The sequence below is a fragment of the Emys orbicularis genome, chromosome 9 (assembly GCF_028017835.1).
Source record: "Emys orbicularis isolate rEmyOrb1 chromosome 9, rEmyOrb1.hap1, whole genome shotgun sequence".
Classification (NCBI taxonomy): Eukaryota; Metazoa; Chordata; order Testudines; family Emydidae; genus Emys; species Emys orbicularis.
This window is the reverse complement of record NC_088691.1, coordinates 100,052,434-100,065,941: the sequence shown is the minus strand read 5'-3', so window position 1 is coordinate 100,065,941 and position 13,508 is coordinate 100,052,434. Positions and strand designations below refer to the sequence as shown.

Here is a 13,508-nt window from a genome sequence, read left to right as displayed (position 1 = left end):
GGGTTGTGAGTTCAATCCTTGAGGGGGCCATTTAGGGATCTGGGGCAACAACAACAACACAATCTGTCAGGGAGGGTACTTGGTCCTGCTGTGAAGGCAGGGGACTGGACTAGATGACCTTTCAAGGTCCCTTCCAGCTCTATGAGATAGGTCTCTCTCCATATTAGACTACAATTCCAAGCAGCCACTGGGGTCAGGCTGCTTTGGGGGGCTGTTGTGTGTACAGCTCTGCTCCCCCCTGCCCCTCCGTAGCAGGGTGGCTGCAGCCTGTTCCTCCAGCCCCAGCCCTGGGGATGTCACAGGGAGCGCCTCACATCTGGCTGCAGAGCCCAGTGGGAGAGGGGTGGCGTGGGGGCTGGGAAAGCTTGCTGCAGCCCCGCCAGCCCATTGCGGTGTGCACGCTCCATGGGGCTGGATGTGAGCAACACCCGAAACCTGCTGCAGTTCTGCAGGGAGCCAGGGGCAGGCCAGGCGGAACCGGGGAAGAGCTGGCAATGGGCACTTGTGTGGGGAGGCTCAGGTTGACTCAGCTCCCGGAAGAGTGCGGAGCCTTGGCGCTCTCCCTCCCCAGGTCGCTGGTCTTTGTGGCTGGTAATGAAGCTGCCAGAGAATCCCTGAATCATATTAATTCCCTCCATCCATCTTGGGGGGGGGGGGGGGGGGGAGGCGCCGGCCTCGCGCGCTCCCATGTAGATTTCGCAGCAGTGCAGAGGCAAAGGGAGGGATTTTAGCATCCGCCACAAGCAAATCGCTCTAATCCAGCTTCTGTCCTCGCATGATTAGGAAGCATTATGCCAGCGAGAAAGGGGCAGGGTTCCCAGCTCCCTGGGGAGCTCTCCCCTGCTCACGGGCTCTTTGTGCAGCTCCCCGGGCAAGGAAACCTGTGGCCTTGCTGGGGTTGGGGGAGGGGTTAGCCCTTGAATTGTTGGATTCAAAGGTTTGCCGTGTTGTTTTCCTAGGCATGTGGCCAGGAATAGCGGGGGAGGGGGGAGAGGCTGGTTCTACCATGCACAGCCAGGGACAGATGGGACACGACAACCTACTGCCTCGGTGTCATGCGCTGGTCGCTGGAGTGAAGCTGGCTTCTGGCTGGAAGAAGCCAGGGCACTGAAGTCACCAGGGGCTCAGGCCCTGGGATTCAGGACTCATAGTTGCTTGGTCCAGGTAGCTGCCTCTTTTGGGGGAGGGGTGAATTCTGCCCTGTGTTGCTTCAGTTCTGGGCTTCGGCCCTGTGCCCCAGCGTAGAGAACCCACCCCTTTCCCTGGCATAACTGCTTGCTCCATGGCACCCTCCTTGTCCGGTCAGCCTGGGCCTTGCAGGGGCCCCTGTCTCCTGGGTTGGGAAGAAGATTCCACTTCCACCATGTCAATTGCTGGCTTCCCAAGGCTGCCTCTGCCCTGAGGCCGGTGTGGTGCTTTCCCACTGCTGCAGTAGCACAGGTGCGGCTCCTAGCGTGCCCTGGGGCTGCAGGAGTCTGAGCAGGTCGCGGTGACATGGTGGTAAAAACCTCAGCGTGGGGTTTACAGTAGGACTCCCCTGCTGGGGCCTGCACCACCCACACTACCAGGGCCGGCGCAACCCATTAGGCGACCTAGGTGGTTGCCTAGGGCACTAATATTTGGGGGGCAGCAGCCGCCCCAGTCGTCAGCGGTATTTCGGGGGCGGGACCTTCCGCCGCCTCTGTCGGGGGTGCCATTTTGGGGGCGGGACCTTCCACCGCCTAGGGCGCCAAAAAAGCTGGCGGCGCTCCTGCACACTACAGCATCCCAAGCATGGCTGGGTAGGCAAGGCTAAGAGCCACCCCCATCCTCCTGTGTGTATGCCCTGGCCTCCACGTTGTCCCTTCACCCGTAGACTATCATTCAGTGTCATTGTGTGGCACATACAGCCATTCCGGTTTCCAGAGTAGTTCAGTCCTTGAGTGCATCAGCCCCTTCTGCACTGATGGGAACCCTCCCACAAACAACACCCTGAGGTTAAAGTGGATCTGACCCCCGCCTTTGCTCAGTTCCAGGTTCTCCCCAGTGAGCCCTCATGCCACCCTATCCCGCTGTGGTGTTGGCTTTCTTCGCCCTTGTGTTGCTCTCCCTCGGCTGGCGGGGGCCTACTGATTAGTCCCGCTGCCTTTGGGCTGTATCTGTGAAGCAGACTCACTTGCCACATGTATGTGGGAGCTTGTAAATGTCAGCACTCTCCTTGTTAGTCATCTGGCTGGCTCCCTCGTGTGCACACACCTTTTTCAGCTCCTCGGAGATGCTGCAGCCGCTGAGTCGGAGCCGCGGCACCGGATTGGCTACGAGTGCCTCTCCGCCCACACGTGTCTGAGAAAAACTATTATGTTTCCCAGTGTTTATATTAGCTCTGCATAAAATTTGTGTGCATGAAATCTTTAATGTTGCTCCTGACCTAGATTTATCTGTGTGGATAGAACGGGTGGAAAATGCACTTCACTTTTCAGCTGCCACTTTGGGAGCAGTTGAAGTTAATTGGGTTGGTTCTTTCCCATGTGGTCTGCAAGGCTTGTGTAGAATCCATATGGAATGGGCGGGGTCCCCGTGAAAGCCAGGGGCGGTTGGGGGAACGGTTTTTCCTGAAGTTCACCAATTCACTCTCCAAAGTTTACCGGGGCGATTTGGGGATCTCAGTGCAGTTCCAAGTGAAGAGCTGTCTCCATCAAAGACTCCATGAGTCTAAATTACAGCATCATCGATGGGATCGTTGGCAAACCCAAGGGCTCAATGAGTCTGGGTAGCTCATTCAGAAGAGTGGGTAATCTCAGGGTGATGGGTTTGTGCCTTATGTGAGGTGCAACCATTTATGGTTACAGGGGTAACGCTGACATTATCTGGCCTGTGTTATGCAGAAGGTCAGACTAGATTAATTTACTGGACCCTTCCAGCCTTAGACTCTCTGAGCCCTGCAGAGCCAACTCCCCTCTAGCCCCGGGAGCTCCAGGTCCAAGCACAGTAATGAGGCAATTGGGATAAATTTGCACTGATGCGGCCTCTGTTGTTGTTTGTATTTTGGTCGCATCTGTGGGCCATGATCAGGGCTCGGGGTCCCTTTGTGCTTGGTGCTGTATGTACATGATGACGAGGGTCCCTGCCCCAAGGAGCTATTGTGTGGGCAAATCCAGAGCGTGTCTAAGGTGATCAAAGTGGGACTATGTCCCAGCACGAAGTGCATTTAAAAAGCAAAAAGAGCATTCAACAAAGCAATTCAAGAGGCTTTAACTGATTGGACAGAATGGGTCCCTGTTTACATTCCCAGGGGAACGAAGGCGAAAGCAGGCAGAGGAGGAGCTGGCACTACACCTCTTTGGGCTCAAACATCCCTGTTCCTGCCACCACCTGGGCCTCCCGCTGTCTGGTTTGGCTGCCTCTGATTTGTGTTCTGGCTCTTTGGGAGGGATCTGTGGGTGGGAAGGAACTAGAGTAAGACTGAAGGTCTCGAGAGCATCGCCTGCAGAGAGCACGCCAGAATAACTGAACTTGTGCAATCACAAATGGCTCCTGGTCCCCCAAAAGCAGAGACTCCTGCTGGCTGGGGCGCCTGGCTCTCTCCAGCTCGCCTGTCTGCTAGAGAACGCCTGCAACTCGGAACGTGACGGGAGCCGGCAGCAGCTGAGCTGTGGGGCCTGGCTGTGCAAGTGCAGAAGCGTGTTCTGGCTGCTTCCTTCAGGCCTGGGCAGGGCCCAGGGACGGCTTTGCTCTTTGGCGGCCGCCAGAGCTGCCGCCTGTGTCCCCAGAGGCGGATAGCCCCAAGAGGAGGCAAACATACAGTGAGTCAGACCCACCGTCTCGCTCACTGCCCTGGGGCACAGAAAGCCTTGTGAGGGGCGAGGCCGCGGAGAGCTGGGCCTTGGCTGTGGTGATGGGTGGGGTGTGATGGGCCAGCTGCCAGGCGGGAGAGCAGGGACTCTTGAAGGCCAGGCCATGGCCACTATGGCAGGAACCAAGGACGGGCACAGTCAGGGGTTAACTGGTTACAAATTGCACACGTCCGTTTGAGCCCAAGCAAAGCCCTGATGCCATCCCAGCCGGGTATCCACAGCTGCAGCCAGCATGCCTTGCTGTGCTCTCCGAGGATGCTCTGAGCAGCTAGCCCGCGGGGCCCCAGAAACAGCCGCCTGCTCCAAAGACAAGGGGGAGGTTTGTTCTGGAGCCCCTCCCCTTGCCACCTAGGACGATGGGATTCCTTACGCAAAACCCGTAACCCCTCTGTCTGGGGCTACAGTACCCATTTGGGATCACCGAGCCCTTCCTGGGACTGTCCCTTGCGGCTTCCTCTGGCTTATGCCACCTGTGAGGCACTCCTTCCCTGTGGGTCGTGGTATCCCTGGCCAGAATCGCGACTTCAGCATCTAGAGAGACACAACACTTCAAGTCGGCTGTCCTAATGCTTCCATCTCCCTGCCTGCGAGTGACCGAAGAGGGCCGAAAGCTCACCAGCTTCCCTGAGATTAAGCCAGGCTTTCAGCCAATGGACTGGATATTTTTTTAATAATTATTTGGCATCTCATAAGCGACAAGCCCCAGAGGGCCAACTCCTTGGCAGGTGTAAATCAGCGTTACTCCATTGAGGCCAGTGGCCCAGTGGTGATTTACAGTAGCTGAGGCCCTGACCCACAGAATTCAGTAGCACAGGTTGGGCTGGGCCGGACTCTTTCCTTGCTGACAGGGTCACAGTGCAGAGGCCTGCAAGTTACCCAGTGTGATTCCATCAAATTCCATTCCTCCGGTGGCCCATGAGCTGATCTGCCGCCAGCCTGCTGGGAAACTGGGCCCCTTTGCTAGGGGGCTGGCCTGAGGTAGGAAAATGGATAAGCGCCGATGCGAGTGAACAGGTTGGGTAGCGTGTGGTGGATTCAAGGGGAAAAGCGAACTGCTCAAGACCCAGGTGTGTTAGCAGAATTGGGGTAGGCTGGGGCTAGATTCCTATGTCACCTCGAACATCCAGAAGCAAAGGGAAGGGTTCTCCAGCAGCAACTGGCTGCAACGCTGGCACCCTGAGCCCGTGAGGCCCTCCCCACTAGCACAGGGGGTACCCAGCACCACTTGGCTCCAAGCCCGTCCATCTCTGAAGCCATTAGAAAGAGAACGTTTGGCAAAGCCCAGCCTCAGAGCAGGCCCTATGCAAATAAACGCGTGAACTGACGGTGTCACTGGCCTCTTGTGAATGTTCTGTGTCTGGAGCCCGCTGGTGGGAGGTACGGCCCGGCACCTCGCAGTGGCAAATGCCTTGACGTGATGCTGGCCCCAGCATCCTGCATGTGAGGGGAGGTGACTGCTCACCATTGCCTTTCGGTAGCTCAGCAAGCCTTGGGGTGGGGGATCTGGGGGGTGCGGTACCAGCACCACTAACTGGCCGTTGAACGATACTACCCAGGGCAGGTAATAGCATTTAAATGTCACTCTAGGCTGGAAGTAAAAGGGAGACAGTTTCTGGCTCACAGGGGGACATACTTGGTTCTTGCCAGGATATGCTCTGCATAGGGACGGGTCTAGCCAGATAAGCAGCCCTGTGATGCGGTAAAACAGGGATCTGCACAGTGCCAGCATCTTCCTGTCCTATTAAATCTCTGGGCACAGTTGCCATGTTATAGGAACTTTGTTCCCAGTGTGCCTTTTGGGGGCTGGCCCTTTAAATTTAGCAGCATTGTGCAACTGCAGCCCTAAAGTAGCCATCTTGCACCTGGCAGCTGCTGGCAGCCTCTCTGGGAGGTGAGGCCCTGTTGTTTCCCCCTTCTTAATGCTGAGGAAAAGGCAGGTTTCTCCAGACCCCTTACTCCTGGGGGAGAGAGTCTTGTGTGCAGAGCGGGACCCACGGGATCTGGGAAAGTGCGCTGGGGGACGCTTTAGTGCACAGAGTTACGGGGGAGGACTGGGTTTACAGGTGGCCTGATCAAAGACATACCCATTCCCACAGTAAATTAACCCTGTGCTCGATCACTTCCAGGAGCCAGACTGTGGGCTGGAGCTTGCAGCCAGCAAGGAGTCACTAACCATTATTCTTATGTGGGCCTGAACCATGTTTTAAGCCTCACCAGCTAAAAAGTCACGGTGGGGACAGAGAACGCGCAGGAAAGGGGACTGTCGGTAAGTGCTGAAGGCTGGGGCAGGACGGGCTTTGGAAGAGGCTGGGGGAGTTGGCTTCCTCCCCTTGCCCTTGTGAGGGGTGGGGGGAGGTTGGGCAGGGGGGAGCCTGCTCTCAGGAAGGCAGGTTAACGTCCCCTTTTTTGCAGTCAGCTCCCATCTCACAGTGCAGTCCAGCCCCTGGAGGGGAATCTCTTCATCCTGCTAGCCCAGCGTTTGAGCTGACCCAAGCCTCCCCCAGTCAGCTCTGTGGGAAACCCTGGCAGGATAGTCCATGGAAACTGCCGGAGGTCTGCGCCAAGTCAATTGCATTAATCAACACCCCTCGGTGGTGTGGCAGCCCCTGACCGATCAGCTTCAGCAGCTCTCGGGGCTGCAGAGTGAGGCTCTCACCCTTTCTCACGGGTGCTGCTCTGTGAGGCTAGCTCTGGGCTGGGCTTCGTTTACACTGGCGTATGTTGGGTGACCTCTACCAGAGAGAGAGACGCCGTGCACTCAAGCAGAGGGGAGCTGCTTTCCTCCCTCCCTTTTACCCTCTTGTGGCTGGGCTTTGCTGCTGTGCCCGACCAGCTAGGCTGAATCAGAAATGCCTTGCGGCTGTATTAGTTAAGGACCCTTCTGGCCTGACCCTGGGTGGCAGGGGCAGACCTGTTCCCTTGTCCCACAGGTTCAGATTTGGAAACAGCCACACCCCAGGGCTATGAGAAGCAGCAGCAACTCTTTACGATTACATTGGGGGTGTGTGTGTGTTTGAACCATCTGCTTCCTGGTTCCAACCTTCCCATACTCCCACTGCTGGGGGATGGCTCCTTCCACCCCTTCTAACTGTAGTTTGCATAATAAGCCTTCATTCCGTTGGGCTGCGAGCCCTGTGGGGGAGGGGCTGTTTCCCTGTCTGGCTGGACAGGACCCAACACATTGTGGGCCTGAAGAGTTTACACCCGGGTAATTCTAGGGACGGCAGTGGAGTTACTCCAGATCTACACCTGTGTCAGTGCGAGGAGAAATGCTCTCTCTGGCTGCTACCAGAGTATAACTCACAATAGCCCATTAGTGCTGGTCACTCAACCTGCAGCTTCCAGCCTAGGGAGGCCTCTCCCCTCTAGGAACCTCACAAGCCTGTCTCTGGATGAAGGACACCAGCTCCGATCCTGGGCTCCACATGGGGAATTGAAGGGTCTTTCCTCCCCACACACACACACACAGGGTCAGTGGGAGACCAAAGCACCAGTGCTGCAGAGAGCGTCCTGTGCAAGCATTAGGCTGCTGGAGAAAGCCCCCAGGTACAGGCAGGGACTTTGCCATGGGCTGTGGTCTCCACTAGAATGCTCTTTGTGGAAACAGCCCATTAGTTTGGGGGGATGCAATCGAATGGGACCCCTGCCCAAACGTGCGGATCCAACTTCACAACTGGGGCCTTACATGGGCTCCTTGGGGCAGGGGCTGTGTCTGCTTTTCGCTGATGGTGTGAATACTTCAGTAGCAGTCACGGCAGGGAAGGCCTGTCTTGGTGCCCCCTGCTCTGTGCTACTGTGACCCCCTGGAGGCAGGTGCCAGCTGGAGTCCCAAGGAGAGGCAGGCATCTGCCAATCTGATTCAATAGTGAGATCTAGAAGGGGATCAGGCTGTTAAAAGGTATGAATGTAAAATGTGCTGAGAATCCAGAGGCTTTGGGGGCAGATTCCTCAGGGGGCACAGACTGGAGCATTCAGAGAGCCGGGGACATGGATCAGCAAGGGTGAGATCGGTAGGCAGCCGTGTTCCACCATTGGCCCCGTACCCACAGGCTTCCCTTTCCAGCAGCACAGCTGCAGAGACACTTAACTGCAGGGGGCTCAGACCCCCAGGTACCCCCCTTCCCCAGATCCTGAGCATTTTGGGAATGGGCATTTATTCATGTCGGTGTTAAGCCATGTAAATACAGCTTGGGCAGACATGTGTGTGTGTGTGTGTGTCTCTTGGTGTGGGTGTACTGATGGTGTTTGTTGAGTGCCTGTGTGCATGTGGCTCTGTATGGGAATCCGTGTGTTTGGCTTTGAATGTGGGTCTCTGAGTACCTATGTGTCTCTGTGTGTTGAGCGTGTATGCATGCATCTGGGAGCGTGTGCACTTTGCATGTGTGTATATGAGTCTGTCAGCCGGCCTATGTGAATGGCTGTGCATATGTGGTTCTCTGTGTGTGGGTTGAGTGTATATGGTTGTGTCTGTGGTTCAGTGTGTTTGTAAGGTGGCTCATTGCCTGTAGTTGTGGTGTGTGAATTTGACTCTTTACATAAGAACGGCCATACTGGGTCAGGCCAAAGGTCCATCTAGCCCAGTAGCCTGTCTTCTGACAGTGGCCAATGCCAGGTGCTTCAGAAGGAATGACCAGAACAGGTAATCATCAAGTGATCCATCCCCCATTGCCCATTCCCAACTCCTGGCAAACAGAGGCTAGGGACACCATCCCTGCCCATCCTGGCTAATAGCCATTGATGGACCTAGCCTTCATCCTTCCCTTACTCAGAAAAAACAAGGTTGCTTTAAAAAGCAACCAATGCAAAAGCTAGTTTAATAAATGTAAAAGACGAGAGAAGGAAGGATTGGCCCCAATGTGTAAGTGTGTTAGGGTGGCCCAGAAAGGTAAATAAGCACCCCTTCCTCCTCCCAAATAGCCCTTGAATGCCAAGTGCATTTCCCAGTGGTTTAAAGGAAATTCCCAAGGCCTGTGGGAGGCTCCAGCCTCCCCTCTCAAGGGGCTTTCACCAGTCTGCAGGGCTCAGGAAAGGGTGCAGAGCTCTGCCCCTTCTGTATTCCCCAGGTCAGCTTGGCAGACACCCTGGGGGGTTGTCACCTTCCACTACAGCATGGGGGCATGGGTCACTTGCAGGTCTGAATTAGAGTCAATGGTGGATTCTCTGTAACTTGAAGTCTTTCAATCAAGATTTGTGGATGTCAGTAACTGAGCCAGAGGTTATGGGGCTATTCCAGGCTTGGTGGGCGGGGTTCTGTGGGCTGCAATGTGCAGGAGGTCAGACTAGATGATCATGATGGGCCCTTCTGGCCTTAAAGTCTATCTGGGGCTTCTTATCGGCCTGTGCCTAAGGCAGCAATAGAGAGAGCACCTGATGGCCTGGCCATTGACCCCTTGCTGCCTTGGGGCACCCCTTCCCCTCAGCCCTGATGGATGCTATTTCCAATAAGTACTCGTGTTGGCCCTTGTGATGTGCTTGCCTGACTGTTGCATTGAGATGGAAAGCAGATTTAAAGTCTATGAGTCTATGAGATGGAAAGCAACGCTGGCTCCACTTTGGTCCGGGTGCCTCTGGGACCAACCTCCTCCTCCAGCTCCCTGCTGCAGAGTTCCTTCCACCCACCCACCCCAGGATAAGGGCAGCTCCTCTGAGAGGCCCCAGTAAAATATTTAACAGCCACAAGCCTCTCAGCAGCCTGAATTCTATTTCTGTCTTAAGTGAAAACTAGGTCACCTGATGCCTGCCCTCCCTCCCTCCCAGCGAACCTGCAGGGACTCCTACACCCTATCTCCTGAACCCTAAGCAATGCAGAGAGTCAACCCAGAGAGAGAGGTGGCAACTGCAACAAAAATGCCTGTGACCCAGTGCGGTTCTCTGGGGGCTGTGATTTCCTGGAGAACATGGTCGAAGCCCTTGAATAATCTCTCAACTATTCCCTCAACAGTCCAGATCCAAAGCCCACTGACTGTACTGGGAGGTTTTCCATTCACTTCACTGGGGTTTGGAACAAGCCCAATTACAAAGATCTTGCTAGGGAAGACACGCAGGGTTGGCTGCCTCCATTTGGTACATGTATGTATTTATTCATTGAGTTTTGTTCACCAATACAGTGAAAAATGGCATTAAAATGTACAATGGGTCATTCTTAGAATGGCATGACATTTTTTTTGCTTTGTTGTCTTCATAAAATGACATAGTATATTATTGAAAAGATGATAGTTTCTCATGCACATCAGACCAGAATAAGCTTTTTAAAAAATTAAATTAAATTAAAGTACAAAATTAAAAACACCAACTCGGAACATCCCCCAAGAAAGAGGTGTCAAATAACCAGCGAGTTATCCAAGCACATTCGTAACCAGTACAATAAGATCTTCTAAAGTCATTATGTTTCTGCATGGTCCGTCAATAAAGCCATTAATCACAGTATAAGATTCTTAGATACATTTGTTTTGTTTACTGATGTTTTGAGGTGTGCAAAACCCTAACCACATTCAAGAAGTCCTGTCCAATACTGATATATAGAATTAAGAGAACCAACCATTTAAATTCCATTCTATACACTTTTTTTTCATTCGTATGGAAAAAATAGGAACAATCTTTGATGCAATATTTCAACATTAGACATTAGCAGATCATTTTTAACAAAGATTCGGATATAAAAATACAAATATGAGGAGTTCTGTTAAAAAGAAGCGTGCCATAGTGGGATGACCAGTGGCACCAAGATGTGGCACCAGGACCAGGAAGCTCATGCAAAAAAGATGGAGCAAAAATGTCTCTCGACAGCAACATGATCACTGTCTTCTATATTATAGTCCATCCGAGTCGGAACCTCTGCCTTCCATTCAGCACCGCTGGCTTTGGATTTGCTTCCGATCTGCTGGTATTTTGCAAACTGGACAGGGATGAGGCGTGGGGATGGATGGATGAGTTAGAGAATGGGTGTGGGTCTGAAATACAGAAGGGGGCTGATTGCACACACAATGAGCTTGCTACAGCTGGAGAGGTGTGTGTCTATGCAGGGGTTAGATACACAGCCACTCGGAGAGAGACAGAGAAAGGTGTAAAGTGCATCGCTACAGGAGCCCTCTTCGAGATGAGAACGCTAGGCGATCCCAAGGGCTCCGCGCTCTCAGGGGAACAGCACCTCGGCAACGTGCCATGGGGAAAGGGGGGGCTCAGTGGGGCTGGGGAGAGGGGAATGGGAGAGGAGAGGGTGCTGGAATGGACAGCTCCCTGGAAGTGGCGTTGGAATGAACAGCTCCCAGGGAGGGTGCTGGAGTGGACAGCTCCCCGGGAAGACACTGGAAGTGGCGCTGGAATGGACGGTTCCCCGGGAGCGCGCTGGAAGTGGCGCTGGAATGGACAGTGCCCCGGGAGCGCGCTGGAAGTGGCGCTGGAATGGACAGTTCCCCGGGAGCGCGCTGGAAGTGGCGCTGGAATGGACAGCTCCCCGGGAGGGCGCTGGAAGTGGCGCTGGAATGGACAGCTCCCCGGGAGCGCGCTGGAAGTGGCGCTGGAATGGACAGCTCCCCGGGAGGGCGCTGGAAGTGGCGCTGGCCCTGGATAGCGCCTCAGCAGCCGCCTCCTCCATTCTGCAGGGAGGGGGGTTGTGAGGGCAGGAGGTGGTGCTGACAAACATGGGCATCTCCGGGGTGGGCATGGCGCCCTGGAAATCTGGACAGGGATGGATGGCCAAATCCCTTTGTCCCATTGCTCTCGGTTGGATGCTGAGGAGGGTGAGATGGCCCCATCCGTTACCGCCTCGGGCTGGGGTCTGGGTTGGGGGTGGAAGGTGTCGCCAGCAGCCTCATCTCCTTCCTTTGCTTTCCTCGTTGACCACAGTCCAACAAACATGCACGGCCAAAAGTGCTTAAAATCAGTGATCAGAGTCTGCAGCTCAGTGCAGGCGCCTCCTCTGCCAGCTTATACCCCAGAAGGCGACTTGTCTGTCATCCCCTTCAGCACCTCGTCTATTCTATCATCTTCGATCACCACTGCAGGGGGGGGGGGAGGGACAAGCACACAGTCAGGACACAGGAGCAGGAGCCCCTAAGCAAGGCAGGGCTGGCAGAGATGGCCTCCCGTGAGGCTTGGCTGGGGCTTGGACTCGCAGTATTTGCCTCCCCCATGCCCCCATCCACCCACAAGCCAACATCTGCTGATGAAATCCGCCCCAGGAAAATGGAGCGGGAGTCGCGGGCACAGAATGCGGCTGGGGGGGGGGGGAGAGCCCCAGCAGGGACACTGGGAGGGTGGCGCGGACAATGGGGAGCCCTGTCTGGGGAGGGGAGGAGCGCAGCGAGCCAGCCGGCGACTAGGGAGTGGGGGCACTGGGGCAAGGTCCCTCTGAGTCGGGGTGGGGCAGGCGGCAGCTGAACCCCCGGGTTTGCCATAGGGGGGCGGCTCCGTTCCCCTTCCCCGAGCCTGGGGTGACCCTTCCCCACTGCGGATCCGGATGGAGGGGGGGGGTCCCAGAGCCACTCTTGCCAGCGGGGAAGGCAGGGGGCGCTTACCTCTCTTGGCCCTGCCGATCTGCCCCAGCTTGGGGGGCCGCTTGGCCTGGTTGCCCCCGAAGAAGGAGTTGGTGTCCTGGAGCCGGCAGCTGAAGGAGATCTCGCTGACTTCGGAGTCGGTGCCGAAGCGGGCCACCTTCTCCTCGCTGTAAGGGAGGATCTCGGACATACTGGCAGCTGCCTGGGTCCTGCGGGGCGGCCGGAGAGCGCGATCCAGCGGCGGAGCCGGGGGGAAGGAGCCGGGCGGGCGGGCGGGCTGGCGAGGGAGTGCGGAGCGCTGCAGCCTGCCGAGGTGTCTGTGCACAGGGGCTGGGACAGCCCTACATCATAAAGGAAACCCAGGCGGAAGAATGAAGTCATGCATCCGGGGCTGGTGCGCTGAGGGCCCTGCTCTGGAAGGTCCTCCCCCAGCCCCCCCGCGCCCCTCCCCCAGCCCCCCGGCCCCCGGCTGCGCGGGGGAAGGGAGGAGGGTGACATCAAGAGGCAAGAGCGGAATGACAATGAGAGTGCAGCAAAAGCAGAGGGGAGGCGTCCGGGGTCCCTGCCTCTCCCCCCGGCCCTGCTCTCGGGGCAGCGCTCTCTGTGCGCCCCCGGGGGGCAGCTACGCACACTCCCCAGGGACCGGGGGGGGGAGGCTGCTTCAGCCAGACACCTGATGGCTCCCGGGCTGTCCCCCCTCTGTATCCCCCCCCGTGCCTCCCCCGGCCCTTTCCTCCCCCCTCTGTATCCCTCCCCCCGTACCTTTCCCGGCCCTTTCCTGCCCCTCCGTGTCTTCCCCGCCCCCCGCGTACCTTTCCCGGCCCTTTCCTGCCCCTCTGTGTCTTCCCCGCCCCCCCATACCTTTCCCAGCCCTTTCCTGCCCCTCCGTGTCTTCCCCGCCCCCCGCGTACCTTTCCCGGCCCTTTCCTGCCCCTCCGTGTCTTCCCCGCCCCCCATACCTTTCCCGGCCCTTTCCTGCCCCCCCATACCTTTCCCGGCCCTTTCCTGCCCCTATGTGTCTTCCCCGCCCCCCACATACCTTTCCCAGCCCTTTCCTGCCCCTCCGTGTCTTCCCCGCCCCCCGCGTACCTTTCCCGGCCCTTTCCTGCCTCTCTGTGTCTTCCCCGCCCCCCCCATACCTTTCCCGGCCCTTTCCTGCCCCTATGTGTCTTCCCTGCCC

The 13,508-nt window shown here is 56.5% G+C and overlaps 1 protein-coding gene across 1 annotated transcript; it reads right to left on the bottom strand.

The window, feature by feature from the left end:
• Positions 1-11,759: 11,759 nt before the first annotated feature.
• On the bottom strand, positions 11,760-12,518 carry CAMK2N2 (calcium/calmodulin dependent protein kinase II inhibitor 2). Its single transcript, XM_065411452.1, has 2 exons — positions 12,350-12,518; positions 11,760-11,830 (listed from the first exon to the last, which is right to left on the bottom strand). The coding sequence occupies exons 1-2, from the start codon at positions 12,516-12,518 to the stop codon at positions 11,760-11,762; spliced, it is 240 nt and encodes a 79-aa protein (XP_065267524.1).
• Between the last annotated feature and the right edge of the window lie 990 nt (positions 12,519-13,508).